Genomic DNA, 27,698 nt, shown 5'->3' with positions numbered 1-27,698 from the left:
AACAAAACCACAACAGACCACGTGCAATGAAAGCAGTGCTGAGGAGTAAATTTACAGCTACAGACGCTCACCTTAAAAACATGGTAGATCGCAAATCAACAACCCAGCTTTCCAACTTAAGGCACTAGAAAAAAGAACAAGCTGAACCCAAAGCTGGCAGAAGGAAGGAAGTAATAAATATTAGCACACTGATAAAATCAAGAACAGAAAAACAGTACATAAAATTAATGAAACCACCTGGCTGGTGTAGCTCAGTGGATTGAGCACGTGCTGGAAACCAAAGGGTCACCAGTTCGATTCCCAGTCAGGGCACATGCCTGGGTTGCAGGCCAGACCCCCAGCAGGGGGCATGTAAGAGGCAACCACACATTGATGTTTCTCTCCCACTCTTTCTCCCTCCCTTCCCCTCTCTCTAAAAATAAACAAACAGAATCTTTTTAAAAAATCAATGAAACCAAAAGGGGGTCCTTCCAAGAGGTCAACAAAATTGATAAACCTTTAGCTGGCTAAAAAAAAGAGAGAGAGAGAAGACTCAAGTTACTAAAATCAGAAAGGAGAATGGGGATGTTACCACCTGCGCAACAGAATAAAACGGTTGTCAGAGAGTACGATGAACAACTGTATGCCAAAAAATTGAATAACTTGGATCAAGTGGACAAATTCCTAGAACCGCGACACAGTATAACTAAAAGACATGTCAGTAGACTATGAAACACAGAGAGAACAAAGGCAGAAAATACAGAAAAGAATGTATGTCTGTTAATCCTATGAGGCAGAATGAAAAGAACTAGCGTGTGTGGGATGGGGTATTAGACAGTGAGGAAGAGCAGTGTTTGAGGAAACACTGGCTGGGAATTTCCCAGAGAGAGCCCCCCACGAAGACTAGGGGGAACTGGGTAATTGTTTCGGACCTAGCCTTGCAAATCATGTAAGGTCCAAGCCACTGAATCCTATTGATTATGAATGAGTCACTAAGACCCGCCCAGATTTAAAGGGACGGGGGGGGGGGGGGGGGGGAGGGATGGGAGTCTATAGACCCCACCTCTTCATGAAGGAGTATGAAAGAATTTGTGAACATGGTTTAAAACCACCACACTACTGAAGCGAAACACACCCATACCCCGTGGCCCAGCCGTTCCGCTCCCGGGCATGAATCCAACAGAAACTGGCACTTGTGCCCAAAGGGAAGCACATGCACGGGCAGGGCAGCTCGATCCATGACAAGTGGCCAGAGGACTGTCAATAGTCCAACGGGTAAATGGTGGTGCGTATGCCTGCAATGGATAAAGAAGAACAACCCCTAGTAATGCAGCAATATGAATTCCATACATTCGTGGAGCGGAAGAAGCCAGCCACAAAGAAAACGTCACGACTTCTGTGAAACCCCCCAGTAGGCAAAACTGACGTGTGGTGCTAGAGGTCGGAAGAGCAGGTCTGTTCTGGGAGGTTGTCGGCTGGGAGGGTCCACAGGGAAACTTCTAGGGTAACACATGTTCTATATCAGAACTAGTGGGTGTAGTTCTGGTTATTAATTACTGTGTAGCAAACCAGCCCCAAACTCGGGGACTGAAAACAACAGCGGTTTGTTTTTCTCATGCATCTGCAACCCGAGCCGGGCTGGGCGGGGAAGGCTCTGCTCCACCCAGAGCCCTCTGGGGCGGATTGACGGGGGCCTGGAGAATCCACTTCTAAGAAGGTTCACTCACGTGGCTGGCAAGTTAGTGCTGGGAGCCCCGCTGGCGTGGAGGGCCCAGGACCTCTCTCCACAGGAGGCCCTGTACATAATGGGGTTCCTCACAGCACGGTGGCTCCAAGGGCAAGTGACAGGAGAGACGGAGAGCCAGGAAGAGGCTTTATCTCCTTTTAGGAGCTAGCCTTGACAGTCACACAGCCGCTGGCCTGCGCACTCTATTTGGTGAGGTGCTTGCCAAGGCCTGCCAGGTTGATCAGGAAGGGACACAGACTCTCTGGCATTGTGCAGAAGCCGTATGACATTGGGCATATCGTTAAGTCATCTTTGGGGAATGTGATTGGCTGGAGGTGTTGACACACGTACACGTTTTAGCTTTATACTCGAGACACATGTCCTTTACTACACGTAAGTCATAGCTCAAAAGAAACGTAAATAAAATGTGAAAAACCTGTAGAGGAATATACGGAGATGATGTATAAAGCAGACTGATAATTCTGGCTCTTCTTTCTTGTTACAGTCACCCCACAGGAGTTACCCTGCTTACCTGTTTAATGATCTTGTCCACTTTTCCCTGTGCACTGAAGAACCTTATCTATCTATCTAAAGAAATACAACCCTGAGCACAATTTTTAAAAAATAAAAACGGTGCCATACTTCACAAATTTTTGTGGAACTTTTTTTTCCCCTTCCCTTAATACACTGTGGAAATCCTTCCGTGCCAAGGGTTTGGGAGCGGAATGCCTTTACATGTTCTGAGAATAGATGCTAAATAAACTCTTGAGAACATAGATGACAAACTTCCAAGTTCATATTACGCTGCTGGCTTAACTCTGAGAGCAAAACCTGACCAAGAGAGCTCACAGAAAGGAAACTATCAGCCAATCAATCACAGGACGGAACAATGAAGATCTTTGGAAGAACGTTTATTGATATGAGAAAGGATCGATAGCGCTGAGTGAAAGAGCAAGATGTATAGCTTACCCTTCCAACCTATGAGCTCAGAGTGCCCCATTTTGTTTAAATGTCTGTGTTGTACCTACAAAAGACTGAACGTTCATAACCACTATTAATAATTTGGTATATTGCAAAGTGATGGGATTGTGAGTGATGTCCCCCACTTTTTATTACTTTTCTTAGTTGAGGATAGAAAAGAGGTTTTTTCCAGGGTTCTTTTGAAGTGAAAATACTGGGAGTGGTGTTTCAGAGTTGTTTTTTTCAAGTAAAAAAAATACGGTGCGATTTGCCTCTCTACGAATTTTGCATGGACTAATGGTGAGCTCTAGCAAGGGCACCAGCATGTCTGCACCCTAAGACGCGGTTTATTCCTTCGACGTCCTCTGAAATGCTGCTGGGTAGCAGCTCTCCTTTGACTCCATGCGATCTGACTCAGCTGCACACTCATGTGTATAGTGTGCAAGGCACACCGGGTAAGATTACAAAGATGACCAGAACCCATACACAAAGCACCCAAGAAACTAGTAAGGCGGGGGACACCCATTACGGCCTGTGCACCTAGAAATAAAACTCCTTTTGGGATTAAAAAAATATGCAGCAGCCAAGGCAATGTGCAATGCCCTAGACTAAATTCAGCTCACTTACGGAGCTCTCCTTTTGGAATTCTGCCTAGGGAAGTCATATATATCACTGTGTCTGCTAGTTTATAATTAGAACAAATGCAAGGACTTATAAGAAACAGACCTACTGGCAAAAAAACAACAACATTTAGTAATACTCTCGAAAAGGTAGTCAGGAGAGAGGAGGGCGGGCTCTCCTTGGGAAATTATTTTAATGCCAAAGAAAGAGAGGACATTTAAACAGATAAAAGGCCATTATTACGTCCTTTGGATTTTTATATTTCAGCAGTGCATGAAAATGTAGCTGCTATCAAGTTACCCTCTGTTTGAAAGGATGAGGATTGTAGGTATAAATAGAAGCTAAAGGCAGAAAAAGACTCATGTGTCCAGCGGGGAACTGATAAGTGTGTGAAATCATACCCTGTCCTCCTGAACTTCAGCAATGCCCGAATGCTGAGTTTGAGCTCCAGGGAATAAGGGAAGGAAAAGTCAGGGGGAAACCAAGATTTCCCTTCGTGCAAAGAAGGGAAAATAAATATAGAATCTGATTTAAATCTTAAACCAGTCCGAACCTTCTCCAGACTTGGCGGCGATAATACTAACACATGGCAGTCCTCTCTCCAAGATGTCTGAGCCCGCAGGGTATTCTGTTATCCCCACACTTGACCTATTTCCGGCCGAGCATTAACGACTCTTCAGAGAGGTGTGATTCCCCTAAGCCCTAAAAAACAATACGCCCTTCCCTCTTGAGGGTCCAGTTTCTGAGGAGCCTTTCCCAGGGGTCTGGCTCCAGAAATTGAGAAGTTGGAACACTGCTGGGCACAGAATTAGTTAAGAGCCGGGCTTTGCGGTCAGTCATCTGACCGCAGCTTGGCCGCCTAGTTTCTTCATGACCTTGGGCCGTTTTCTTAGCCGCCTGGCGCCCCAGTTTCCTTATCTGGAAAATGGGGGTGATAATGGTGACTCCTTCTGCCTCGGAGGGTTAACTGAAGATTGGATGAATACACACATCAATCAAGACAGTGTTTGAGCTGGAGTAGATGCTCCGTAAGTATTTGCAGTTACTCAAAGAACTGAACTGAGTTAAAGTGGTCATTCTGTATTGCTATTTCCCCACTGTCTGCCTAGGACACACTTCATAGTTTGACTGTGTTCTGGATTATTTCATAGATGGCACCTCATCTCTCAGATTTACATTTCTGAAGTGACAATGGAGGCTAAATAGTTTTTGGATTTTTTAAAAAATATTTTAATTACTTATCTTTAAAGGGGAAGGGAAGGAGAGAAGGAGAGAAATATCAATGTATGGTTGCCTCTCGTGAGTCCCCTGCTGGGAACTGGCCTGCAACCCAGGCACGTGCCCTGACTGGGAATCGAACCGCGATCGTGTGGTTCGCAGGCCCGAGCTCACTCCACTGAGCTACACCAGTCGGGGCCAGTTTTCGGATTTTTGTCCCAGTTGCAGTTTGTCCTTTTTCATTTATTTTAACCGTCCAGTTGTACTTTTATTATTAGCCACCTCACCTGCTATCTCAATGCAATCAAGCTTAAGATAAATGACTATAATTAGTCCAGTTTCCAACACAGTATCAAGGCCACTGTCGTGTTCATAAAAATGTGACTAGGGTTCCAAGGACATTGAGCTGGAATTATCTGTCCCACGTGTCCTAAATCTTTGAAATAAGCCGGGGAGGCCGAGCACAGTTGCTGTGATCTAAATATGACCTTCCACGAAAAAGCATGTCATGGCCAGAAAGAAATTCAAAGCAGCAGGCCGGGTTTCAGAGCCCACGAGAACATGCTGCCTCTCTGGTTACGGGGAAATAAATATAGACCAGGCTGGTTATGTGAACACGTTTCATCTCATTTTGTCCTTCTCTGCTCATTTCCCAGCACCAGAAACTGCATCAATCCAGTTATAAGTAGGTTGGCTTGCTCTTCTCCCATCCACTGCAGAAATTCCCCTTCTTTTCAAGGCAGATTTTTTTCCACCTTTGGTCTGGAGTTTATCCCCTTACTGTCTTACTGGACTGTGTGCGTGTGTGACTGTGTGTGTGTGTGTGATTTCAACCTCTCCGTTTCTACTGGCAACTTTTCCTGGTACCCACAGGTGTATAACTATCTCCCCCGACCGAGAAAACACACTCATCCCAATCGTCTGGCTTCGGACACCACTCCACTGGCACCGCGAAGGCCAGTGGCCTCCTAACTGCCCCTCTCTGTCATTCTACGTGACCTCCTCGGCCGTGATGGTCGATGGCTCACTGGAAGTTGACGGTGTGCGTGCCAGGACGGTATTTTCCATTCTTGCCCCCAGACATTGTTCACATTTATCCAGCTTTGGAAAGATGCTCATTTGTATGAAATGCTTTTGACTTCCTAAGTACACCGAGGGGCTCTTGGCACTTAAACAGTCACTTGCGTGGAAGCCGTACCAAGAGGCCCTTGTCCAGAATCAAATTCTATATTTATTGTAGGAAACGTTGCAGAGGACGTACTGTATGACTCAGTGTTCCTTTTGAGAGGACCCATGGGAGAATTCCTTGGAGCGCCTGATCTGCTCTTATCTTTGGGGCACTGTGAACGTGGTGTGATCTCTGATTGTGTTTCCCTTCTTGCTTTGGTTGCTAGGAAACCCAGGACAATGGCACAGGCCTCACGCAGCAACTGCACAAGACCTTTTGACAAATGTGTTATGTTCTAACTTCACCTCTCCCTTCATTGTCTTATCGCTTTCTGGCAGGCTTCCTCCTTTCCCCTCTTTCTACTTCTCTCCTTTTTTTAAAAAATTTTTTAACCCCACCATCTTTGCTTCCTCATTTTTTTCCCCTTTAGTAGACACCCACATGCTCCACGCCTGGCATTGGGCTAAGTGGGGGGCACACAGCCACCATCACCCCCCAAACACCCATCTGAGTGACCGCAGCCCTAGTCGGAGCGATCACAGCCACAGAAGTGATCTGGTGCTTCACGTAACTTAGTGTTTAGAGTCGCGTAGTGTTTCTCTGAGTACGCTGGTCACTCTGCAGTCCCGTCTCTGGACAGGGTCCTAGTGATCTGCCCACCAGGGCACACCACCCTCGTCCTGGTCATCCTCGGGCCATGTGTCGCGTCCCTGCACCCCCCACAGATCAGTCAGTTTGCCCGCCCCTTGCGCGTTCCTCTACAGCAACCATCTTCCACCTTTGTCAGCTCGTGGCACACATAAACGAATTACTGAAATTCTACGGTATACCAGAAAGTATATTTTTTGTCCGATTTGACGAAAAATAGGTATCATTTTAACACATTCATACTGGACAGCTAGCTATTGTTGTGTTGGCTGTTGTCTTTTTGTTTTTTTAATTGAACAACCTCAGGGAAAAGAGGTCGTTGCCCCTGACGAAATAATCAGGTATTGCATACTTTCAACATTCTTGCGGCACACCCGGTGAACATCGGCTGATCAACAGCGTGCAACCTTTCATCAGCACAAACACAACTTTTGTCAGAAGAATTAAAACACTTGAAGAGGGGGAGAGAGCGTGCCGTGGGGCTGGGGGCTAAATAGTGAAGTGGGGACCGACATCCTCGTGCAGCGGCTCAGCCCAGCCCAGCGGCTTTCCTTCTTAGTCCCTACCTCCTGGGGACAATTCCCTCAACTTCCGCTTTCACTTCCTCTCCGTGGCCGACACAGGCATGGTAATGGGCCCTCCTCTTCAGTCCCTGATTAAGTCAATCATTTTTGGATTGACATGACAGAGAACTGTATCTTTCTCGTCAGGGAATGGGCAGCAGGGAGACTGTCCACGGTCCTATTTTTGCTTCCAGGAAGCCTGGAGTCAAATTTCACAGCGACACTAGCCTTCATGGCTTACAGGAGCGCTGCTCTTCAACAGTCAAACAACAGTGTTATAGTCTGAATGCCCCCAAATTTAAGTCGTTAGCCAACCTTTTTTCAAGCAAGTGGGAGCTTAATAATTACTGATCTGCCTGGAGCAGAAGGCCCGAGAGACCACAGCCTCCCGGAGCCAAATGGCCACATCTACAGTGTGTCCATCCACCATTTCTAGGTGCCCAACTTGGCGCCTTGCTGCTGGTTGGCTGTGGCATCAGGGGAGTAGTGACATATCAGAAACCCTGCATTCGAACCCACCCTCCCTCTTCTTCGACCCTTGACCAGCGGTTTTCACCTTGGGCGAGGCTCTCCCCCGGGACTCAGGATGAGAGAGCCGGCGTCAGAGAGGCTGGGCGACGCTGGAGCAGGTCACGGCTTCTTTTCCGAGCCCTGTGCTCGCGGTCTCGTCAGCTCAGGGCAGTTGTAAGGACGCTGAGTGCATGCCGTGTCTCCCTCAGTTGTAGGGAGCTGTTTGTTCTCTGTCCGAAACTCATGTCCCTTCTCTTTCCCAACCCAGAGACCAATCCAGACTCAGTCCCCGGGGCCTTCTGAGACCTCCGCCCCAACATGCCCACAGAGCCAGGGGATACTTGCACTGATTTCTCTCTATAACCAGTAGGCACCTGTCAGACCATGTCCTGTGTGCAGAGTCTTGTCTTTGGGTCCGGGTACCCCATAGGGCCTGGCGGGAAGGCTGGTAGGATAGACAGAAGCGGGGCTGGAATGTCTTCAGTCACAGCCTTCCTCCCAGTGCCAGTTTCAATCTCCAAAATGGGAACTGCAGGGAACCATACAGTGCAGGGTAAGTGATTTGACCCAGAGGATCCAAAATCGCGCTGACCTGCGTCATCCCCATCTCAGACAGAAACGAAAAAGATACAGTGTCACTGGACCGAGGTCAACGGCTGGCGACCTTGAGTGTAAAACAGGAATTGGACTCCACTCAGGAGCTGTGCTTGCTGCCCGCTGATGGCTACTCCGTGGAGTGGTTCCTAGGTGTCCCTCTGTCCCTTCCCGACTCTGGGGGAAAATTCTCCACGTGGATGCTCTCCAGGACCCTTCCGGCCACACCCCCAGGGTCTGGCTCCACCCCTGCCCCCCGCCCTACGCTGGCCCGCACCTCAACCCGGATTCTCCCCAGGTTGTCCAAGACTCGCTACCCGCCGTGACGCAGCCTTCCTGCGGAGAGCGCGGGCGGCGGGAGCACCTGTCCCCAAGCAGGGGGCTGTCACTGCCACTGTCGCCGCCCCTCGGCACGCCCCGAGCTCGCGTCCGAGCCCTGACGCCCCTGGGCTGGAGAACAGCGAGGGCGCCACCCGAGTCTGCAGGGCGGCCCTGCGCGCTGGGCGGCTGCGGGCACTGTGACCACGCGTGGGGCGCGCCGGCCGGTCGCTCCGAGGATTCGGCCGCGGGGCACGGGCGCCGCCGGAAGCAGGGGCGGGGTGCGCCCGCACGGGATGCTGTGAAGGGCGAGCGGGTCCGCAGCAATGAGTGCCTCTGCGGCCACCGGGGTCTTCATGTTGTCCCTCTCGGCCATCCCGGTCACCTATGTCTTCAACCACCTGGCGGCCCAGCAGCAGTGAGTGGGCGCGCGGGGCGTGGGGGGGGGGCGGGGGGCAGCGCCGAGGGACAGCAGGAGAGAGGCAACTTTTCAGATGGGGCTGAGGCTTCACCGCAGAGCGGTGGGTTGCCGGTGCACCGGGAGCAGCCTCCGCCCAGGGGCAGGAGGGGAGGCACCCGGGAGGTCGCACCGGCCGGGGTCTTCGCTCAGGCTGGCATTTTTGCCATTCAGCTCAATTCTGGGCCAAGTGCTGGGTACCCGTGCCGCACCAGCGCTGTGTCAGGTACCTGGATTAGAGGTCTGCAAGGCGATGCCCCTGCCCTTGAGGTGCTCAGGGGCGAGGTTGGGGGCTGTAAGACACCCGCAGCGCCGTGCTGGAAGGTTGGTCTTCCTGGTTTGGAGTTTTCGCAGGAATGTTTCCAAGTATGGACACACACATACTTATCATTTCTTAGTAATTTTAGAAACTGTTCGGAATGGCGAGCAGAAACAGCCCTGAACCACAATGGGCGAAGACCCAGGTTCTATCTAGCCCGGCTTGGGCCCCGATGGGCGGCCTGGCCTCGGTGTTCTGGTCTGTCCAATGGCCTGCACTTGCATCCTGTGTCAGGACTGGAGGAGACTGGGTGGGATGGGGTGTGGGGAGGAAGGCTGCACTGCTAAGGAAGTGGGTGAGGCTGAAGTGCCCCATTCAGAGCTCTGCCCCTCCGTCCTCAGTGAGGGGTCCCCTTAGGCAGGGACCCCACACGAGCAGTGGCAGGCCACCCCGGCCTGTGGGAAGGGTGCCAGGCTTCGTGCCTGCTGACGTTCCTTGCTGTCTGCAGCAGGGGGAAGTCACCGGCTATGTTACCCACAGCAGCTGGTGCTGAGGAAATTGCGTCAGACTGGAGGCAGCAACCCCCCTCCGCCTTCAGGCTGCGGGGAACTGTCTGCCCACAAGGCCGTGACTTCCTCCTCCGTCACTGCTGGGGCCGCCACTCGCTGCCCCCCTTATCCAGATGGCAGCCACTGATCCCAACTGATGGCTGGGCACCGGCAGTGACTGCCCTTGGTGTGACCCGGTGTCGGGCACGTCTCCTGGAACACACAACTCTGGGCCATGAAAGTCACAGGTCTGTGACCACAGTGCAGTGGGGGACCCTGCCCTCCTCAGATGGCATTTTGGGCCATTCAACAAATATTTATTGAGTGCCTACAGTATACCCGACACTTTTCTATGAGTTGGGGTTGCAGCTGTGAAAAAGTCGGAGAAGACTTGGGCGACATGCGTTGAGATAGAGTTTGACAAATAACACGGGGCGACCCGGGAGACTGACTGGGAAGGGAACTGGTCGTCAGGAAAGGCTTCTTGGAGGAGGTGACCCTTGAGCTGCAGGAGGTGGCCACAGGACCATCTGGGGACAGAGCTTTCCAGGTAGGGGGAGCAAGGGCAGTGCCGGGAGAGGGGCGTGGCTGGTGGCGGCCGTGTTTTAGAGGGAGAGCCTCGCAGCTTACTGAAGGATTGCATGGCGTGGAGGGGATTTCAGGATGACCCTGAGGTTTTGGCCTCGGCCAAAAGGGCGGAGAAGGATGGCCATTTCCTGAGTCCACGTGCCCCTGAGCAGCCTGCTGAGCCCTGTGGTGATGAGTAGGTTCCCTCCATTCTTCCCACCCTCCTGCACTTGGAATCCCAGTAGCCTTGGACCTCTCCCTCTTCTTCCTCCACGCACTGCCCCTTCCCCACAACGCCCTCCGTGCGGTCTCCCCTGGCTCCGGCCTCTCTGAACAGGACCTCCCTTGGACCCTCCTTCTCCACCCCACCCGCACTCTGCTGTGCGTGCTGGTCTCCCTTCCTCCCTGTCCCCAGCTACTGGAGCCACACTTGCAGTTTATGACCCAGAGTGAAATGCCACCTCTTCCTTTTCCAGACCCTCCCCCCAAGCAGATGTGATCTCTGCCTCCTTCACCAGCCCCCTGTCCCCCTCCCCAAATTGTGCCTTTCCCACAGGTGTTTCTTTCCTTGGCTGGAACTTTCCTTCCCAGCCATTGCTCACCTTTGTATTGTCCTGCCGGGCACAGGGCCTGCTGCATAGTAGGCCTTCAGTTAAGTTGAAATTATGTGAAGCTAATCCCTTCCCATCAGACCTTTCACGAAAGCCCGAAGAAGAGAAAAAGCAGATGATGTTGAGGAACCAGGACAGGGCTGGGATTCGTCTGTCCGTCTCTCTCAGACACACACACACAGCTCATTCTCACCCACACACGTCCCCTCTCAGGGGTCTCTCTTCACAGAAGGGCACCCATAACCCCTGCTCACCCCACCCCCGATTCCGAGACGAAGAACTTTCCCACCCTTGGGTTAGTCAAAGGCCTTCCCCCTGCCCCCCATCCTTCAGTTCCTGCTGGATACCTTTGTCCCTGTTCTGAGTGTGTCCTACCCATGGTGGCCGTTGCCGGGAGACACAGATGGACTGCTGCCCCAGTTTCTCTCCCATCTCTGCGCCTCCTCTAGGGGCGAGAGCGTGAGAGGACGCGGCGACGCAGTGACCCTGCTCTCCGGGCTCTAGGCGCACCTGCTCTGTGATGCTGCCGCGGTCAGCCCACGTCCTCGGAGGAGCAGGGATGGGGGCTGTCTCGGCCACCGCCTGCCTCCGGTGGCGATGAACATGCCCGTCCGCTCATACAGCATGCCTCACCCTCATCCTCTTTGCGGGGCGCTTCAGCTCAGCATCATGCTCTCAGCCGACATCGGCCTCCGGTGCCTTCCTCCCCTCCGCTGGCCCATGCCTGCAGGAGGAGCTTGGAGCATCACTGATGTGCACCACTAGGAACTTCCTGTCTCAGTCTCTTACCTGGACACCGTAGTCGCACGCGTCCTTATCATTAAATGATGTCATCCACCATCCATCCACCCACATCTCCTTCCTCCTTTCCTGTCCCCCTCCTTCCCTCCCTCATCCATCAATTGCTTATACCCTAACAGGGTCCCAGGCAGACTTTCAGCATCACTCATCCAGGTATCTTGAAAAAATTTGTACACCCCCGTGCCTCACTCCTGCAAATCCGGGGTACAGCTAATACCCAGGCCCACTCCCCTACCGTCTGCATGCAGGGAGATGATGTTCCTGCAGCTGGGGCCCGTCTCCTTGGGGCCCACCAGCTGCAGGCTGGCGGGGTCATTTCCCAACTGTGACTTTGGGGGCAGATCTCTGACTGGTNCCTCCCTCATCCATCAATTGCTTACACCCTAACAGGGTCCCAGGCAGACTTTCAGCATCACTCATCCAAGTATCTTGAAAAAATTTGTACACCCCTGTGCCTCACTCCTGCAAATCCGGGGTACAGCTAATACCCAGGCCCACTCCCCTACCGTCTGCATGCAGGGAGATGATGTTCCTGCAGCTGGGGCCCGTCTCCTTGGGGCCCACCAGCTGCAGGCTGGCGGGGTCATTTCACAACTGTGACTTTGGGGGCAGATCTCTGACTGGTGCCCGGCACACATCCCAGCTGGAGGTGCGTAGAAGGAGCTTCAGCCTGTCTTGGTCCCTCAGTTGCGAGTGGGCATCAGCGGGCGGTGGAACCTGTGACTGAGGAGGGTGCTTTGCCGAAGCCCAGGGACATGGGGTGACGCTTATCCCAGGCGCTCCTGTCAAGCTGTGGCGTTGCTTTCGGCCGCTCTCCAGGGCTGTGGTGGAGGCTCTGGTATGCGCTGTAGGCCATCGGAGGGGCCGGGCTGTGCTTTGCCTGGAGCTGACAGCCCTGCTGGTGTTGGAGGTGGTGGGGGTGGGGGGGTGCCTCTAAGGGACCAGAGGCAACCCCCAGGGCAGGCAAGCTCCACTGAGATAGATTCCCCACCCCCACCCCATGCAGACAGGGGCCGCTCCTGCCTGGCACATAGGGGTGCAGAATACATTTCTTCTTCACTATGTTTTTAAATGAGCGAATAAACTGACTCAAACAAATCCCACGGTGTTTGTAAGTTCACACCGTGAGGCCATCAGAACCCAGGCCCCTAGCCTGCTACGTCCACCACGCCTCTGGCCGCCTGCTGCCCGCAGAGGAGGGTGCGTGGCCCCCGGCCTGCCTGGCGCCCTATCTTCCCGCAGGAGAAGGCCCAAGGGCTGTGCCCCGCCTTGCCTCGCCGTGGCTTTCTGGGTGTGGGGTAGGGTGCGGGCTCGCTGGCCCCGGGTATGGGGGGCTGCTTTCATTCCAGCCTCAGGAGTGGCCCAGACTTTTCCCTCCTTGGACTGGCCTCGGCCGAGGGTCCGTGGGATGACACACACTGCCTGTGGCTCTTCTTCCTCATCCCAGGCCTAGGACCTGTGTGTGACTGTGCCTCTGGCCTGCGTCCTGCAGCTCAGGCTGAGGGTTCCTGGCTGGTGCTGAGGAAGGTGGCCTGCCAGGCGCAGGGGACCAGCGACGGGAGGAGTGGAAGCAACCGCCCCTCTGACGCATCATCCGTGCAGGGGGGCTGGCTGCCAAGGCCGAGAGGCCCTGGTGCCTCTGGCCCCCCAAAGTCACAGTGGGCAGCCTGGAGGGGCCAGGGTGCTGTCAATGAAAGTCACTGGCTGCACAGGGCTCGGGCTGCAGGCAGAGCAGGCAGTGACTGGATTCAACAGCCAGGAAGTTCCCGGCACCAGTGTGTTTATTTTGAGAAGTGACCCCCTCCCTCTTCTGGTCCTCTCAGCTTCTGGACCAGCATAGCAGTTGCTGCCCTCATCCTGCTCCTGGTAGCCCTGTTGGCTCGAATCCTGGTCAAAAGAAAAGCGCCCCGGGACCCGCTGTTCTACGGTAGGTCTGTCCCCATGGCAGGGAGCCACTGGGTCCACTGAATAGCTCAGCGAGGCAGCCTCCAAGCCCAAGGGTAAAGTGGCAGGAGGTGGAGGAGCGTTCCAGGATGACACACCCTCTCCTCCAAGCCAACACCTGTCCCCGGCCTCGGGCCCCACCCTTTCCCAGCTGGAAGCCTGAGGAGCCCATGCAGAGTCCGGGTCGGAGGTCAGAGGGTGCTGGGGACAGTGGGTGAGGCAGTGTGGTGCGGCCAGACACTCGGTGAGCTGGCCTGTTTGGGAATCACAGAGGGCAATGAGCTCTCCTGCGTCATCATTTCAAGCCCACTTGGGGGTCATTTCTGTGCTTTAGCCACTGGTTACAGGTTTCGTGCAGGTGGGGTGCAGGGGTGGCCCTGGGAAGCCACTCAGGGGGAAGTGGGGGAAGGGAGGGAGTTAGTGGGCGAGTTTGTCACTCTCACCGGTGGAGGGTGTCCCCTCGCTGAGCGTCCTGGGCAGTGCGAGGTCAGAGCCACGACACGGACTGAGCTCCCTCGGTGCGTGCCAGTGGTACGTCCTGTTAGTCCATCATGACGGCGTCCTCAGGGTCTTCTGGAACACGTTTAAAACAATCCATCGTTGGCTCGCTGTGAACCACTGCCCTCTGCCCTCTGCCCCCAGTGTACGCAGTGTTTGGCTTTACCAGCGTGGTGAACCTCATCACGGGACTGGAGCAGGATGGCGTCATTGACGGCTTCATGGCACACTACCTGAGAGAGGTAGGCACCGCCTCGCGGGGCTGAGCCTTCCGCCCCGGGCCCGGCCGCCTGAGCCACTCTGCTCAGGGCCAACTCCTCTCCCCCCGTGTGAGCTGGTGCGGTGTCTGGGGTGTCACTGACTGTCCTGGACAGCAGCCGGTTCTTCACGCGGAAAGTGGGGATTAGGTCACAGGATGCGACTCTCTGCCCTCTTGTCCCTGACCCACTAAACCCTCCTTGTGTTTAATATAAACGAGGTCCTTTAAGTGAACGGAGGATTTGTGTAATGTTATTAAGGTATCACTCACTACATCTGAGGGCCCGAGTGAGTCTCACGTGCGTAAAGTACCAGACGCTGAGGCATTTAACGAAGCTGTTTGATTGGCACGACCCCTGCTCCCCTACTGCAGCGTCACAGAGCCTCCTGGGACCTGAGAGTTCGTTAGTCCTATTCCCTTATTTTGTGGGGGGATGGAACAGCCTACTCAAGGTCACACAGGACATAAGGAGCAGGGCTGAGAGTCTTCCTACGTGTCTAATAATGGGGAGCTTCGTACGGGAGCTAAGGCGGTTTGCGTTCTATCCTGTGTGTGAAGGAAGGTTTGAAATCAGGAGACATGCAGTCGGTCTGGGAAGGAAGGGCTTGAAGAGAAGGGTCAGAGCCGTGAGCTGGGACTGGTCAGGAGGCTTCCAGTGGCTGGGAGGGGGACTCTGGGATGAGCCTGGGTGACAGGGAGTAACGTCCTGCTCCGGGGAGAGCGCTGGCTGCTGAAGGTGAGAGCAGTGTCGGGCATCTGCAGCTCCCCAGAGGTCAGTCTGAGTGGGCTCTGGGTCCCGAGCTGTGTCCCCATGCAGGGACGGAGCCCGTGGAACAGGCGGGGGAGGTCTCAGGGTGTGGGTGACACCGCTCTCACACTAAAAAAAAGTGGCAATGGCAGCAGACGGTGAACCTTTCCTAGGAAGGCAGAGGGCCTTTGGAGGGGAAGGCACAGTTGGGGCAAAAGCTTGGAGGTGAGAAAGAGGCCGTGTCTCCCCTCTGTCTGGTCGGGCGCAGTCCGCAGTGCTGGTGCCGAGTTCCTTTGGGGACACGTGGACTCTCAGGCGGTGGAGGCACACCCTGGCAGGCGTCCCAGCTGGCAGGGCTTTGCGAGGGTGAGGAACAGCCCCGGTGGAGAGACAGTGGCCGAGGAAGCACAGTTGGTACCTCGAAGCCTGGGAGGAGAGGAGCTCGCCCAGGACCAGGCGGGGAAGAGCAAAGGGCCCAGGGTGTTGGCCGCTGTAGGGTCAAGTTCCATTTTCGCCTTCCTACCAGCTTTGTCCTTTTATAAGGTGAAGGGCGCTTTCCTTGTAGCAGACTAATGCCAGTGAGCTCTGTTTTTTTTAAAAAATATATTTTTTATTTATTTTTACCGAGAGGGGAAGGGAAGGAGAAAGAGTGGGAGAGAAACATCAGTGTGTGGTTGCCTCTCATGTGCTCCCCCCTACTGGGGACCTGGCCTGCAGCAACCCAGGCATGGGCCCTGACTGGGAATCGAACCAGCAACCCTTTGCTTGCTTCACAGGCCCGTGCTCAATCCACTGAGCCACACCAGCCAGGGCGAGCTCTGTTTTATTTTACCTGTGATACAGGTTCAGTCGTCCCCACTGGTGTTTGAGTCACGTGTAAACTGGACTTCCTTTTCGTGCTTCCCTTAGGGTGAACCGTACCTGAACACTGCCCACGGCCACATGCTGTGTTACTGGGACGGCTCTGTGCATTATCTCATGTACCTGGTGATGGTGGCGGCCATTGCCTGGGAGTAAGTGTCACTTCGCTCGATGTATCTGTGTGTCTTTGCCACCTTAACAGCCGAGACACGGGTAGGTAAGGAAAACGTGCATCGGGGCAAATATGCCGACAGGCACCCCCTAGACGCGCAGGCATGGGCTGGGCGGACACCGTCAAACACGGCTTTCCTTGCTTCCCTGCCTTCTGAACGTGTCTCTCTGGATGACCCCCTGCCACGGCGACAGCTCGGAGAGACCCCTCAGCTTTTTTATTTCGCATGAGAACAGTCATTCTGGGAATTTCGGCCCAGCCCATTTTTATCCAAAGCTGCTCTTTCCCCGCCATTTGGGTGTAGCCCTGACGTGTAGGGGCCTGTCCTTTTATTCCCTCTCAAGCCCGTTGGCGCTGGCTTCTCTGGGAATTTATGTGCGGGGGGTTAAAAGAAAGCAGGGCAGGGTCTTGGTCTTGGGCCTACCCGTGGGCTCTCTGGAGACCCCTGCACGGCACCTGTCCCGGCAGTGAGCAACGCTCTCTGGCTGCGCTGGTGACATCCCTGCCCACGCTGGTCCACCCACAGCTGCTTTCTGCTGTGGCCCTGAGGCCAGGACAGCTCAAGGCCTTCCCAGAATCCCTCTTGGTTCCCGGTTAGGGAACGCCGGACCTTCTTCTCTTGCCCCCAACGCACACGACTGACATCCCACTCGACCAAATGCACGCCCTGTGCTTCCTCCCCCTCCAACGGTGACCTCGAGGACAGCTCCAGCCAATTTTTGGACTTTTCTCGGGACCCTGAATGTTCTCTCTCTCTGTGAATCTTCCCAGACTGTGAGCAACCCAGCAGGTACTTCTGAGCATGCCCAGGCTCTGCTGGGGAGCTGTCAGGAGTGGGCCAAGGTTCCTGCAGCCCGGGAATACCCAATGGGACAGAAGGTTCTTGCCCGTCTTGCACTATGGTGGACCGTCCATAGTGGAAAGGGGGTGGGACCCATAGTGAATGGGCCTCTGGGGACCTGTGGGTTTGGCGTGGGGAGGGGGGCAGGGTGGGACACACACAGTCTGCTCCACTCTGTTCCCTGCTGAGACTTCCCTTCGGAACATCTCAGAGCCCATAAGGAGGTGGGTTATGGGGATATCAGTGGGAAGATCTTCTTGTCAATGTCGCCTGTTAAGGAGACCAGGGGCGTATGTCACTTCGTGTCTTCACCTTTTTGGGTTTTGGCTTAAATTCTGTGGCACCGGGGAAAACCCACTGGCCATCCCACCACGCATACTTACCACGATTTAGGATATGGGTCCAGTTTCCGTTCTTTGGCTGAGCCGTCTTTTTTGTTCCACACGTAACTCGCAGGGCCCCCTTCACGGTGACAAGTGTGTCGTGGTCAGCAGGCAGGATTCCCAGTCACAAGGACACAAGGAGGGTTCTATGCTGTACCACACACGGAAACCCCGTCCGCTCACTAGGGTTCCTTGTGTGTGACTTAGGACTCCCCAGTGAGGTTCGAGTCACCAGGCAGCACACAGACACTGTCCCGGGTCATCGTTCGCAAACGGTGGCGTTCTGAGCCAAGACTTTTCCGTTCCAGGGAAAGTTACCGAGCCATCGGCCTGTACTGGGTCGGGTCTATGGTGATGAGCATGGTTGTCTTTGTGCCGGGAAACATCGTAGGTAAGAAACTTGACCTTCCCATTCACTCTTCCTTTCCTGAAGCAATGGGGATTGCTCTTAAGTATAGAAGCTATTTTGCGTGTGATCCAACCAAGAAGCCGTGTCGCAGAATTATTCCTTTTTTCCTCTTCGAAATGCCCATGACCAGTTTTCAGAAGTGTGTCCTCAGCAACTAGGCAATTTAATATCTGGTTCCTGACTCACGGAGGGGCCAGAGGGGATGAGTACTGTGCTTGTGGCTACGTGCAGTGCACAGATACTTCTTATAACTGGGTTGTAATACGCAGGGTGGGTCGAAAGTAGGTTTACACCCGGTAAGTACGCAAAAGAGTTCATTCTCGTGTTATTGCGTATTGTGTTATTTTCCATACAAATAACTGTAAACCCACTGCTGTCCCCACTCTGTAAATAACGGACACACGATGGGAACTCAGTACGTGTACTCGACAATGAAGACTCTTTAAAGCTAGTGTCCGTGAGGTCACTTATGCATGCGAGAAATAGAGCTAGTATCATAACTATGGTTTAAAAGCACTACAGAGAGAGCATGCCTGTCGAACAGCTAACGGAGTTTCGAGTTGATCCTTTTTTCATCGTCGTTAAAAATATCGCCTTGTCCACAGCGACATTCCGGGTGACCTGGGATGCGGGAGGAACCCTAGATGTTACTTGTGTTCCTGTCTGTTTCCGGGAAACGTTCACGTCCTCCTTCTCTCTTTAAAACAGGGAAGTTCGGAACCCGCCTGTGCCCTGCCTTTTTCCTGAGCATACTGTACACTTGCCTTCCTGTCTGGGCTGGTTGCAGAATCTATCATCAGCCGTCAGAAAATCACCATTATCCCGCCAAGGTGATTCTCACTGCGTTAACTGTAACTTGTCTTCACGCTCGCGGGGCTCACGCTCAGCCACTGGCTCCGGAGCCACGCGCCTCCGTGGACTGGGGCGCTCGGGGCACCAATGAGAGGGGGGCTGTGTTGCTTCTGCAGCGTTGGCTCTGGGGGCCAAGGCCATCTGTCTGCACACGCCTGCTGCCTGTGCCAGCGGTCACCTCGGTGGCGCTGCCCCTCACATTCCGCATGTGTGCTGATGGGCGGTTAGTCTGGGGTCTGGGGTTTCAGCACTTTTCAGAGGTGCCTGTGCATTTACTGCCATGAGGAGGTTGGGGGGGAGGGATACAGTGTTCAAAGTGTCACTCACAGCCACAGGGCCTGACCACCTATAGACCCCGGCTCGTGGGAACCCACGACAGGACGGACGCCTCTGAGACGGCTCCCTTCCATTCCCGGCCCCGTGGTCAAGGCGAAACACTGTGGTCTTCTTTTCTAAGCTAGTGACATCTTCCTAAGTTCCTCTTCCTTTTAAGGGTAGACCCTTGAGCAAAACTGGTACGTGAGAATATGCGTTACTAGAGATAATCAGAACATGATTATTCATCTGACAAAAAGAATTACCACAGGGCTGTGGCCGGGTAGCTCGACTGCTTTGAATGCCCTCCCGATAGGCCAAGGTTGCGGGTTCGAGCCCCGGTCAGGCACACACAAGTATCAGCGGGTGCATCAGCTTTTCTGTTTCTCTCTCTTTCCATGCCCCCTCCTGTCTCTCAAAATATAATAACAAAGATTTACAACAGGACTCATTAAAATACACTTTGGTTTACAAACCTTTCATTTGGTAACGGGCAGGCGGCTGCCATGGAAACCGAAGCTGGAACGCTGACCACTGGTACCCCTGACCTCCTTTCCGAGGAAGGAGGTGCTTGTTAGAAAAAGCGAACAGTGGCCGTCAGCTTGGTCCTCGCTCCACGGCTTGTAAGGCCTCCGTGCCCGTGGGCCAACAGCGTTCATGTCGTAAGACACAGAACTGTTTACTACTGTGTTCTAAAGCTGTTCGGATGCAGAGACGGCCAGGGAGAAATGGACGCTGCCGTGCAGTGCTGGCAGGAACCTGAATTCGGCATCGCCCTGCCAAGCGATGTGGCTGCACTCTCAACCTTCGCAAACGGAAGGGCCCCAGCCTCCGAAAATCGTGAGGTCCAAGATTTAGGTGCAGAGCTGCTCGTCACCACTGTAGGTGCAACAGTGAAAACGCCTGAATGCCCAGCAGTTGGGAGAGCAGCTAAAATACACGCTTCCCTATGATGTTACGTCGGGGAAGAGTTTTTCACTAATGTGGGAAAGTAGGTAGAGGTTGAGTATCTAAAGAAAACGAGATCGTGTATACAGTCAGTCCCAATTTTAGTAAAAAAAAAAAAAAGAACCATTAGTAGTATGGTGGCAGGTTTATGGTTTATTTTTTATAACGAGTGTGCCTTAACATTTAGAATCCCAAAAGCGCTATTTCAAGGAAGATGAGGGGCCCAGAGCCTGAAGGGCCCTCCAGGACCACACATGGCCCATCTGCTCACTCCAGAGATGAGGGGGCGGGAGCTCGAGGGGGGAAATGACCTTGCTCAAATTACCTGGCTGGTGGCTCACCATACGCACTGTGGGTCTTTGGCTTTCCCTCACCCATTCCCGCGGTGCTCGTGTGTCAGGTGGACCGCCGACTCTTTGGCACTGGGGGGCCAGGCATTGGTCACGGACTCTGTTTTAGGTCGTTCAGGAAGTCCAAGCGAAGGACCTGCTGGGAAGACCCTTTGATCTGGTGCTGGTCGTGTGCCTCCTCCTGGCGACGGTGTTCAGCCTGTTTCGAGGCTTGGTAAGCCGAACGGATGGCGGGGACACCCACAGCAGATGGACAGATGCCCCGCCCATGGGATCCTGGGCCTGCGTCCGGCCGCTCTCCCACCTGGGTCAACGCCAGGCGTCTCCCTCTTAGGGAGGTGGCCGGGGCTGCTTCTTGCTACTTCCTTCAGGTCCTTAGATCAAGTTCTACCTAGAACTATCTCCCCTCCCTTGTTTGGGGGGCACCCGAAGAATTAGCTGTTAGATGCTCATTCTTTTGGTTCCTTGATGTGTCTGATTTTACTATCCTGGGAAAGGGTGACAACTCAAGACCGCGATGTGTGTTTTCGGGGGCAGGGCCGTGGGGCCGAGGAAGGGAGACCAGGGCAAGGAGTTCGAGTCCTGGCCACCTAAGGAGCTGCGTGGCCTTGGAAAAACTACCTGACCTCTTTGACCCTCAGTTTCTTCCTGTATAAAAAGCTGGCTGAGAGTATTATTTCGAAGATTAAATACTGAACATGAGACCCAGGTAGAGCGCCTAACACATAGTAGGTGCTCAGTAAATGACTGATACTATTTTCATGGATCGATGATCCTTCACGATGCCCCAGTTTTACCAGTCACTCCTGGCGGGGACAAATTTGAGCAGCCAGAACTGCATGGTACATGGTGTTCCGTTCCGGTGGCCGTTACTAACAGTCCTCAGGCCGCTGGCATTGCCCAACAGGTAGCCGCAGGGCGGCAGGTGCAAGCCAATGCGGTGGATTCGTCGTTCCGGGGGCAGCTGGGGCTGGGTTCAGGGTGAGAAGCTGTCTTAAGACCTGTGGTCGGGAACTTCCTGGAGGAGAGCTGGCTCCTTGGAGAGGCCCCGGGAAGGGAAGGGAAAGAGGAAGCCGGGCCATGGGCTTCACTCAGACCACAAGGCAGGGAAACCCTTCTTGGGTTAGTTTGCTGTGGTGCCCACATGAAAGAGTAGCGACAAAGGTGAGCCCCACCTAGACAGTCTCGAGAGGCTGCGTCCACTGCCCTGTGCATGTGACAATGTGTGTGTGTGTGTGTGGGTGTGTGCATGCTGGGTGGGTGGGGCTCTTAGGGTGGGACTCCTTTTACCAGCTCTGCCACTGGCCGGTGCTCGTGTGTGTCATCTAGGTGGGACACCTGTGTCCAAGGACAGGAAGGACGACGCCCAAGGGAGGTGACCTAGGAAGGTACCAAAGGGACACTTTGTCTCCTCGGTGGCCTTGAGTCCACTATGCTGTGACCAGGCCCTTGCTGCTCTCAGTGTCCCAGGAGAGCGCCTTGCTTTCACATCCTTGTCCTTTACGGCCCCCGAAGGCCACCTACTGTGTGAGGCACTGGACAGAGGGTGGATACTACCTCTCAATCTTGCAAAAGCGCAGTGAGCTGAACTGGGTACAGGAATGGGCTCTTCTCCCTGCAGGGAGGAACAGGCTAGCCCCTCCCTGGAGCAGGGAAGCTGGAGACTGGAGGCAGACTGTGCTCAGAGACAAGGGCCCGAGAACACAGAGCGGGGTGCCATTCCTGCCCCAGCTCCCCTCTGCTTGTCTCCTCCTCGCAGCGAATCTGCAGAGCGCTTCCCTGCCCCTTTCCCAGAGGCGGCGTTTCTACGGCACAATAGCTTTTGTCACACAGCAAAGCGGCCTGGGGCTAACCCTGGCACACTGAGCCTCACCCACAAACAGCAGAACCAGACGGGACCGCGTCCGTCCTTTTCGTTCCCAGGTTGTGTTGGATTGCCCCGCGGAGCTCTGCCGCCTGTACACGCAGTTTCAGGAGCCCTACCTGAAGGATCCTGCCGCTTATCCGAAAATCCAGGTCGAGTAGTTACAGAGCCTAAGATCTTCCTAATTTCCTCTCTTTAAGAAAAGGCAAATGTGGCCCTGGCTGGGGTGGCTCAGTTGGGTGGAGCATCATCCCGTAAACTGAAAGGTCGTGGGTTTGATTCCTGGTCAGGGCACATGCCTGGGTTGTGGTGGGTTCCATCCTCGGGCAGGGTGCGTGTGAGGAGCAGTTTCTCTCCCCTCTTTCCCTCCCTTCCCCCGCTTGGCTGAGGGTTAAAAAAAAAAAAGAAGGATTGGGAAACGTGGTTCCACGTAGGAAGCAACAGTGGACACATTTCCACCACTGAAAATGTTTTTTTTTTTTTTTGCTTCACCACCGCTGTTTCTGTCCCCTGCAGATGCTGGTGTACCTGTTCTACTCCGTCCCCTACTTCGCGGTGGCGCTGTACGGCCTGGTGGTGCCGGGGTGCTCCTGGATGGCCGACGTCACGCTGGTGCACGCTGGAGGTCTGGCTCAGGTACCCAGACGCCCCACTGCCAAAGCTCGCCGGGTGGGGCTTTGCTGGCATGGCCGCCTCTCTGAAAAAACACCTCTGCTCGCTGTCTTAGGGCAGGAACTACTGTCTGGACAGGTCCCCTTTTGTCGTGTGCTTCTTAAAAGGCCACTCCTGCACCCATTGTATTGAACTCACACAGTAAGGACCTGGTAGGTGCTCCACCAGTTATCCGATGGCACCTCACGAGGTTACAGGACTTGTCCGCTCTGCGGCAGATCAGAGGACACAGTTAGCCTGGACGCCTGTGCCCTCGGCTGCTTCTCCTGTGTCCGCCAGGACAGACGGCCTCCCACTCTTCCCAGGCCCTTTCTTTTTTTTTTTATTTTTTCTTTTTAAAATTTTATTTATTTATCTTTAGAGGGGAAGGAGAGAGGGAGAGAGACATCAATGCATGGTTGCCTTTCGTGTGTCCCCTGCTGGGAGTTGGCCTGCAGGGAACCGGCCTGCAACCCAGGCATGTGCCCTGACTGGGAATCGAACCACCATCCTCTGGTTCGCAGGCCTGTGCTCAATCCACTGAGCTATGCCAGCCAGGGCCCCCTTTCCTGAGAGGATTAGATTGCTCAGAGTTCCACAGCTACTTAGCACACCATCCAGGGGACAATATCAGCCGCGGAGGCAGGAGAAGCCCCCCTCGGTTGGGCAGCGGGGCCTCCGGCTCGCGTCCCCTGACTGCACAGACGCTGAGGCACTTTCTCACAAAGGGGTGCGAGGTCCACCCATGCACGATTTGATTGTCCAGAGTTGACTCTCCTGGAGGTGGATTATAAGCTTCTTCCTTCGTGGAAACCTTTAAGAAATACCCGGAGGTGAGGGTTCAGGAAGAACAGAAATACTGGGGATGCTAAGGCAGATCCCATTCTCATCAGGTGCGTAGGGTGTGGTTCACCGAGCACCTTTTATCACTAAAAGCAGACTTTGGGTTTAAAGTCTCTGTTTCACACGCTCATTACCCTTTAGTGGAGAAAGACGGTCTTGATATTGCCGCCAGGTCAGCAAGGGGAACGAAAAACAAAGCCTGGGTTTTTTTTTAACAGACTACAGGATCCTGAGCAAGCACTCACATTTTTTTGGACCTGTGTCTGGGGGAGAGCACCGTGGGCCTGGCACCGACCCACACTCCTCAGAAAACTCAACTCATCATTCCCAGCTCCGTCATAGCCTTTTACAGGCGGGGAAGCAAAGGGGTTGTCACGAACCCAACACAAGGTCAGGCTGCTGGTGTGTGGGGAGGGGCCTGGGCTGGCCACTCCGTCTGCTCCCAGGTTCAGGGTTAACGACCAGCCTGGGCTGCTCAGAAAACCCTAGGAAATGCCAACACGGTTCGGGATCAGCTGCTTATTCGGCTTTGCCGGAAGAGCTTGGCTATTGTCCCAGTCAGTGTTCGCATCGGTGTTTGCCCGTCTTTGTGCAGACGTGTGAACCTCTCAGTTCTGCTTTCCGGAACCAGGAACGAGATGTTCAGGCACCAGGTCGTCTCTCTAAGAAAACTCTCTAAGAAAACAGAGCTATTAAGACGTAACCTTTCTTTGCCTTCACCGCCTCACTTTCTATCCCGACCATCCATTCTTCATACATAAGCTGAAAAGTGATTTCGAATGAAGCAGAAGGCAGATTATTAGGCGCTCAACCTCACACCACCGAGTTTTGGAGCCATGTCTGGGATCCAGAACTTGGACCTGCAGCCCTGGGTCACGTGTCTGGTCACAGCATGGACTTCCCTGCGCCGCCGGACCCCAGGCTGCCCTCAGGCCGAGCTCCGTGCTTGGGAAGGAAGCCCTCCCCTCCTCGGGTGAGGCCGGGGTTTCTCTGGAGTTTCAGGACGCTGTGTGCTGGATTCTGCAGGCGCTGGGAGGAGGAAGCTCTGGTTGGGTGCCCCCTCGGTGGAGCGGGGCCCCCCACAAACACACCATCCAAACCATGCGCAGAGCTGGACACTGCAGAACACTGGCGTCGGGCTGCTTCTCTCACGGACAGACACCCCTCGATGAGAAGTTATCATTGGGTTTGCCCCGGTGGAGTAATTCAGAAGAAGAGGGCCCACCAAGCCAGGTGTGACAACCAGAGAAACGCTTTGTGGAGGCTTTAGTATTCTGACGGTCACGAGGCTGCCACTGCAGAGCGTGGACACAGTGCCTCCCCCGCCCACTCCCCATCTAATCTGAGCACAGGGTCTGGCATGTCCCCACGCCTGGTGCTCTGTGATGTGTATGGGACAAGTGTCTAGAAAGGCAGAGACACCAATCCTGCCTTTCTGAGATCAGGGTTCAGATCTAGCCTCTAGTGCAGGAGGCAACATTTGGTTCTACGTTCACACCAGCACTGTTACTGTTCAAAACAGGCTCTCGGGGAAACCGGGCCCCAGCGCCTGCCCGGTGGGCCCGGACCCCTGCTCAGGGCAGCCTCGAAGAAGGCCCCTGCTCCCGGGGTCTTCGGTCTTCACAGCCCGGAGGCGATATGGTTCCCGTCATCTGGGTCCTTCCTGTTTGGGCGTCTGCCCCTTGGAGGTGCCTGAGGGCAGAGCCCTCGTGGGTGGCAATGCCCAGGCATCCAGGGCAACACACCGGCTGATTTAACTTCGGTCTCCAGAGAGGAGCAAGACCGTACCAGAGGTCCCCGGGAGGTGTATCAGTACCGTGTAAACACGCAGCCTGGTGACACATCTGTGACGGACACAAACCCGCACGCACGCTGCTTACGGAGGCTTGTTCTTTGGCTGCAAATACAGTCAGTGCTCAGTAACACTCAGCAGAATAAACTGATTTCGTGTGGAAGGAAATGGGAGATAGGGGATGTGTATTTAAAGAAAACTAGGTTTTCACGGTTACTTCTGACTTCCTTAGAGGGTTACCATCTTTTTTTGTCTTCTTCACTTCGATCCTGATGAATAACTCACCACTTAATTACATTTAAATTCCCAATTCTTTATTCATGTGTATCTTGAATTTCAGTAAGATATGCAAATGCAGGCTCCAGGATTGCTTTTTGTAATGATACACGGATCCTGAGGAAATCTCACAGAAGGAAGCCTTTTCTAATAGTTTTCCCGTTCTCGTGAAAAGTATCAAAAAAAGACCGGCCAACACAGTCTGGTGGATTCTCTGAACAAGTACAGAGGTACCCCCCAGGAGCGCTTGGGAAGCGCTCGCCGTTCCACCTCCTAGGCTGCCCGGCTGCACTGTTATGATTGGGTGTGAAGAGGGAGGCTGCGTGTGCAGCGGCCCCTTCGCAGGGAGCAGCCCCACCCTTCCCACCCACGCTGCAGCCGCCTCATCTTACAAAACCACCCTTGGCGTGGTTTAAGTTGCATGGGGAAACACACACACACACACACACACACACAGGACCAAGGGGTTTTGAGTTTTTGCTCCCGGGAGTAGGTGTCAAGACTGATAAACAAAACAGAGGCTCCCAGTACTTCTTTTTCTAAATAGTTAAGCCGGAAGTATTTCGGCTCCCTCAATTCCCACACTTGCTTCATTTCTACGGGAACAGAGCTCGTGACCCGCAGTCGAGTCTCTTTACAGGATCCCCGGGTTGTTCGGTTCAGCTGAACTGCTGATGTTTGGTATGGGGCGCTGCAGGCGTCCGAAGACAGCCGGTATGACAAAGCCACGCTAGAGAAAGTATATTTTATTCAAACAGTCATGTCAAGACTGGCCCTAGATTCGATGAAATACTCAAGACTAGGGATTGTCCAAAAGTACTAGTTTTTCAGGGGACAGGGGACAGGGTCTAAATGAATCCTTCAGAACTCATTGTGCATCCAACTGAGCACAAGAATCATGCTTACCTTTTTTTTTTTTTTAATGCCACAGGCGCAGTTTTCTCACATTGGTGGCTCTCTTCATGCCAGGACTGCTTATGTCTACAGAGTCCCCGAGGACGCGAAAATCCTTTTTCTAGCCTTAAACATAGCCTACGGCGCCCTCCCTCAGCTCCTGGCCTATCGCTGCATCCAGAAGCCGGAATTCTTCATAAAAACAAAGGCAGACGAAAAGGCCGAATAAGAACGTGACTTCCGGTCGCTCTTCTCGAAGTTCCCGACTGAGGTCACCCTGGCACCGGCACCTTGTCCCATTCCGCTCGCTCCCCTGCAGGGACACCTGAGAATACGTCAACGCTCGTCCCGAGCCCTGTATGTGACCTGTATACGGGGCTGCGTGGGTGAACCTGTCTTTTTAAAAACGTTTTTTGAAAGAAAGCGGAAGGTGTTGAGAAACTGTGTAAAGAAATACATTCAAAATGAGCTGTGAATAAACGTGACGGTCTATCTCAGTCCTCTGTTGGCACACGTGAAACGGAAGTGTGAAAAGTGACCCTTCAGGCCCCGCCACAGTGAGCACGGGCGTGCAACCACTCGGAAGTGAAGGTGCTCCGCGCGCATTAAAAATTCCTAAAAGCAAATGGAGAGGGGAAATGGCTGTGCCTGTAGGAGGGCCATGCCCATCATCAACATGGACATAGAGACAAATTACTAAGGTTTTGAAATGTTATCTGAAAAATGCTTTCCCGAGGAAAGTATGTTATTTACCACTGTTTTAAAAACTGCTTTTACTAAAACTTGTTGAGTTTAAATAGCTAAGGAGGGATCGATAACTTTACCTTTATCTGTAACGGAGTACTTGTTTCATTGGTGACTGGAGATATTTCTACTGTATTTCTGTGTATATTTTTAATAAAATTGTTTGTCTTTCTATGACAACCAATCTTACTAAATTTGAAAAAGTTTTTCAGAAAGGTGGGTCGTTTGTTCTGAAAGGCTGTCATTTGTGTGTTCCAATTCCAAACGCCGCCGGCACTCTCCTCCTCCTGTGCCAGCGCTGAAGAGGCCTTCTGGGGAGTTAAACGTCACTAATTGTAAATTAAAAAAGACCTTTCAGGGATAAGAACTGCACTGTCATTCCTTCTACCTCTACGTGCACTTTCTGCACGGAGCGTAATGGAGAGAAGTCAGCGTGTGCGAAGTGAGAGGAACCGAGGGCGCAGCCGCTGCTGGGGTGCCATGCGGGGCGGGGGTGGCAGGGGGTG

The 27,698-nt window shown here is 53.7% G+C and overlaps 1 protein-coding gene across 3 annotated transcripts in view; it reads left to right on the top strand.

The window, feature by feature from the left end:
* The first annotated feature begins 8,254 nt into the window (after nucleotides 1-8,254).
* TM6SF1 (transmembrane 6 superfamily member 1) overlaps nucleotides 8,255-27,698 on the top strand; it is a 36,536-nt gene continuing 17,092 nt past the window's right edge. The window contains exons 1-10 of one of the 3 annotated variants that reach the window (XM_037053516.1): nucleotides 8,255-8,723; nucleotides 13,372-13,475; nucleotides 14,135-14,232; nucleotides 15,907-16,010; nucleotides 17,563-17,645; nucleotides 18,372-18,493; nucleotides 20,238-20,342; nucleotides 22,052-22,144; nucleotides 22,509-22,661; nucleotides 26,486-26,681. In XM_037053516.1, coding sequence (XP_036909411.1) covers nucleotides 8,632-8,723; nucleotides 13,372-13,475; nucleotides 14,135-14,232; nucleotides 15,907-16,010; nucleotides 17,563-17,645; nucleotides 18,372-18,493; nucleotides 20,238-20,342; nucleotides 22,052-22,144; nucleotides 22,509-22,661; nucleotides 26,486-26,677 — 1,146 coding nt within the window. In that variant the 5' untranslated portion in view covers nucleotides 8,255-8,631 and the 3' untranslated portion in view covers nucleotides 26,678-26,681. Of the gene's footprint in view, nucleotides 8,724-13,371; nucleotides 13,476-14,134; nucleotides 14,233-15,906; nucleotides 16,011-17,562; nucleotides 17,646-18,371; nucleotides 18,494-20,237; nucleotides 20,343-22,051; nucleotides 22,145-22,508; nucleotides 22,662-26,485; nucleotides 27,479-27,698 lie in introns of those variants that run through there. The other 2 variants (XM_037053515.1, XM_037053517.1) reach the window with 2 other exon arrangements.

Source organism: Sturnira hondurensis, unplaced genomic scaffold, assembly GCF_014824575.4.
Source record: "Sturnira hondurensis isolate 20B ecotype Veracruz unplaced genomic scaffold, ASM1482457v3 Scaffold0007865, whole genome shotgun sequence".
Lineage (NCBI taxonomy): Eukaryota > Metazoa > Chordata > Mammalia > Chiroptera > Phyllostomidae > Sturnira > Sturnira hondurensis.
This window is presented reverse-complemented; position numbering and strand designations above follow the sequence as displayed.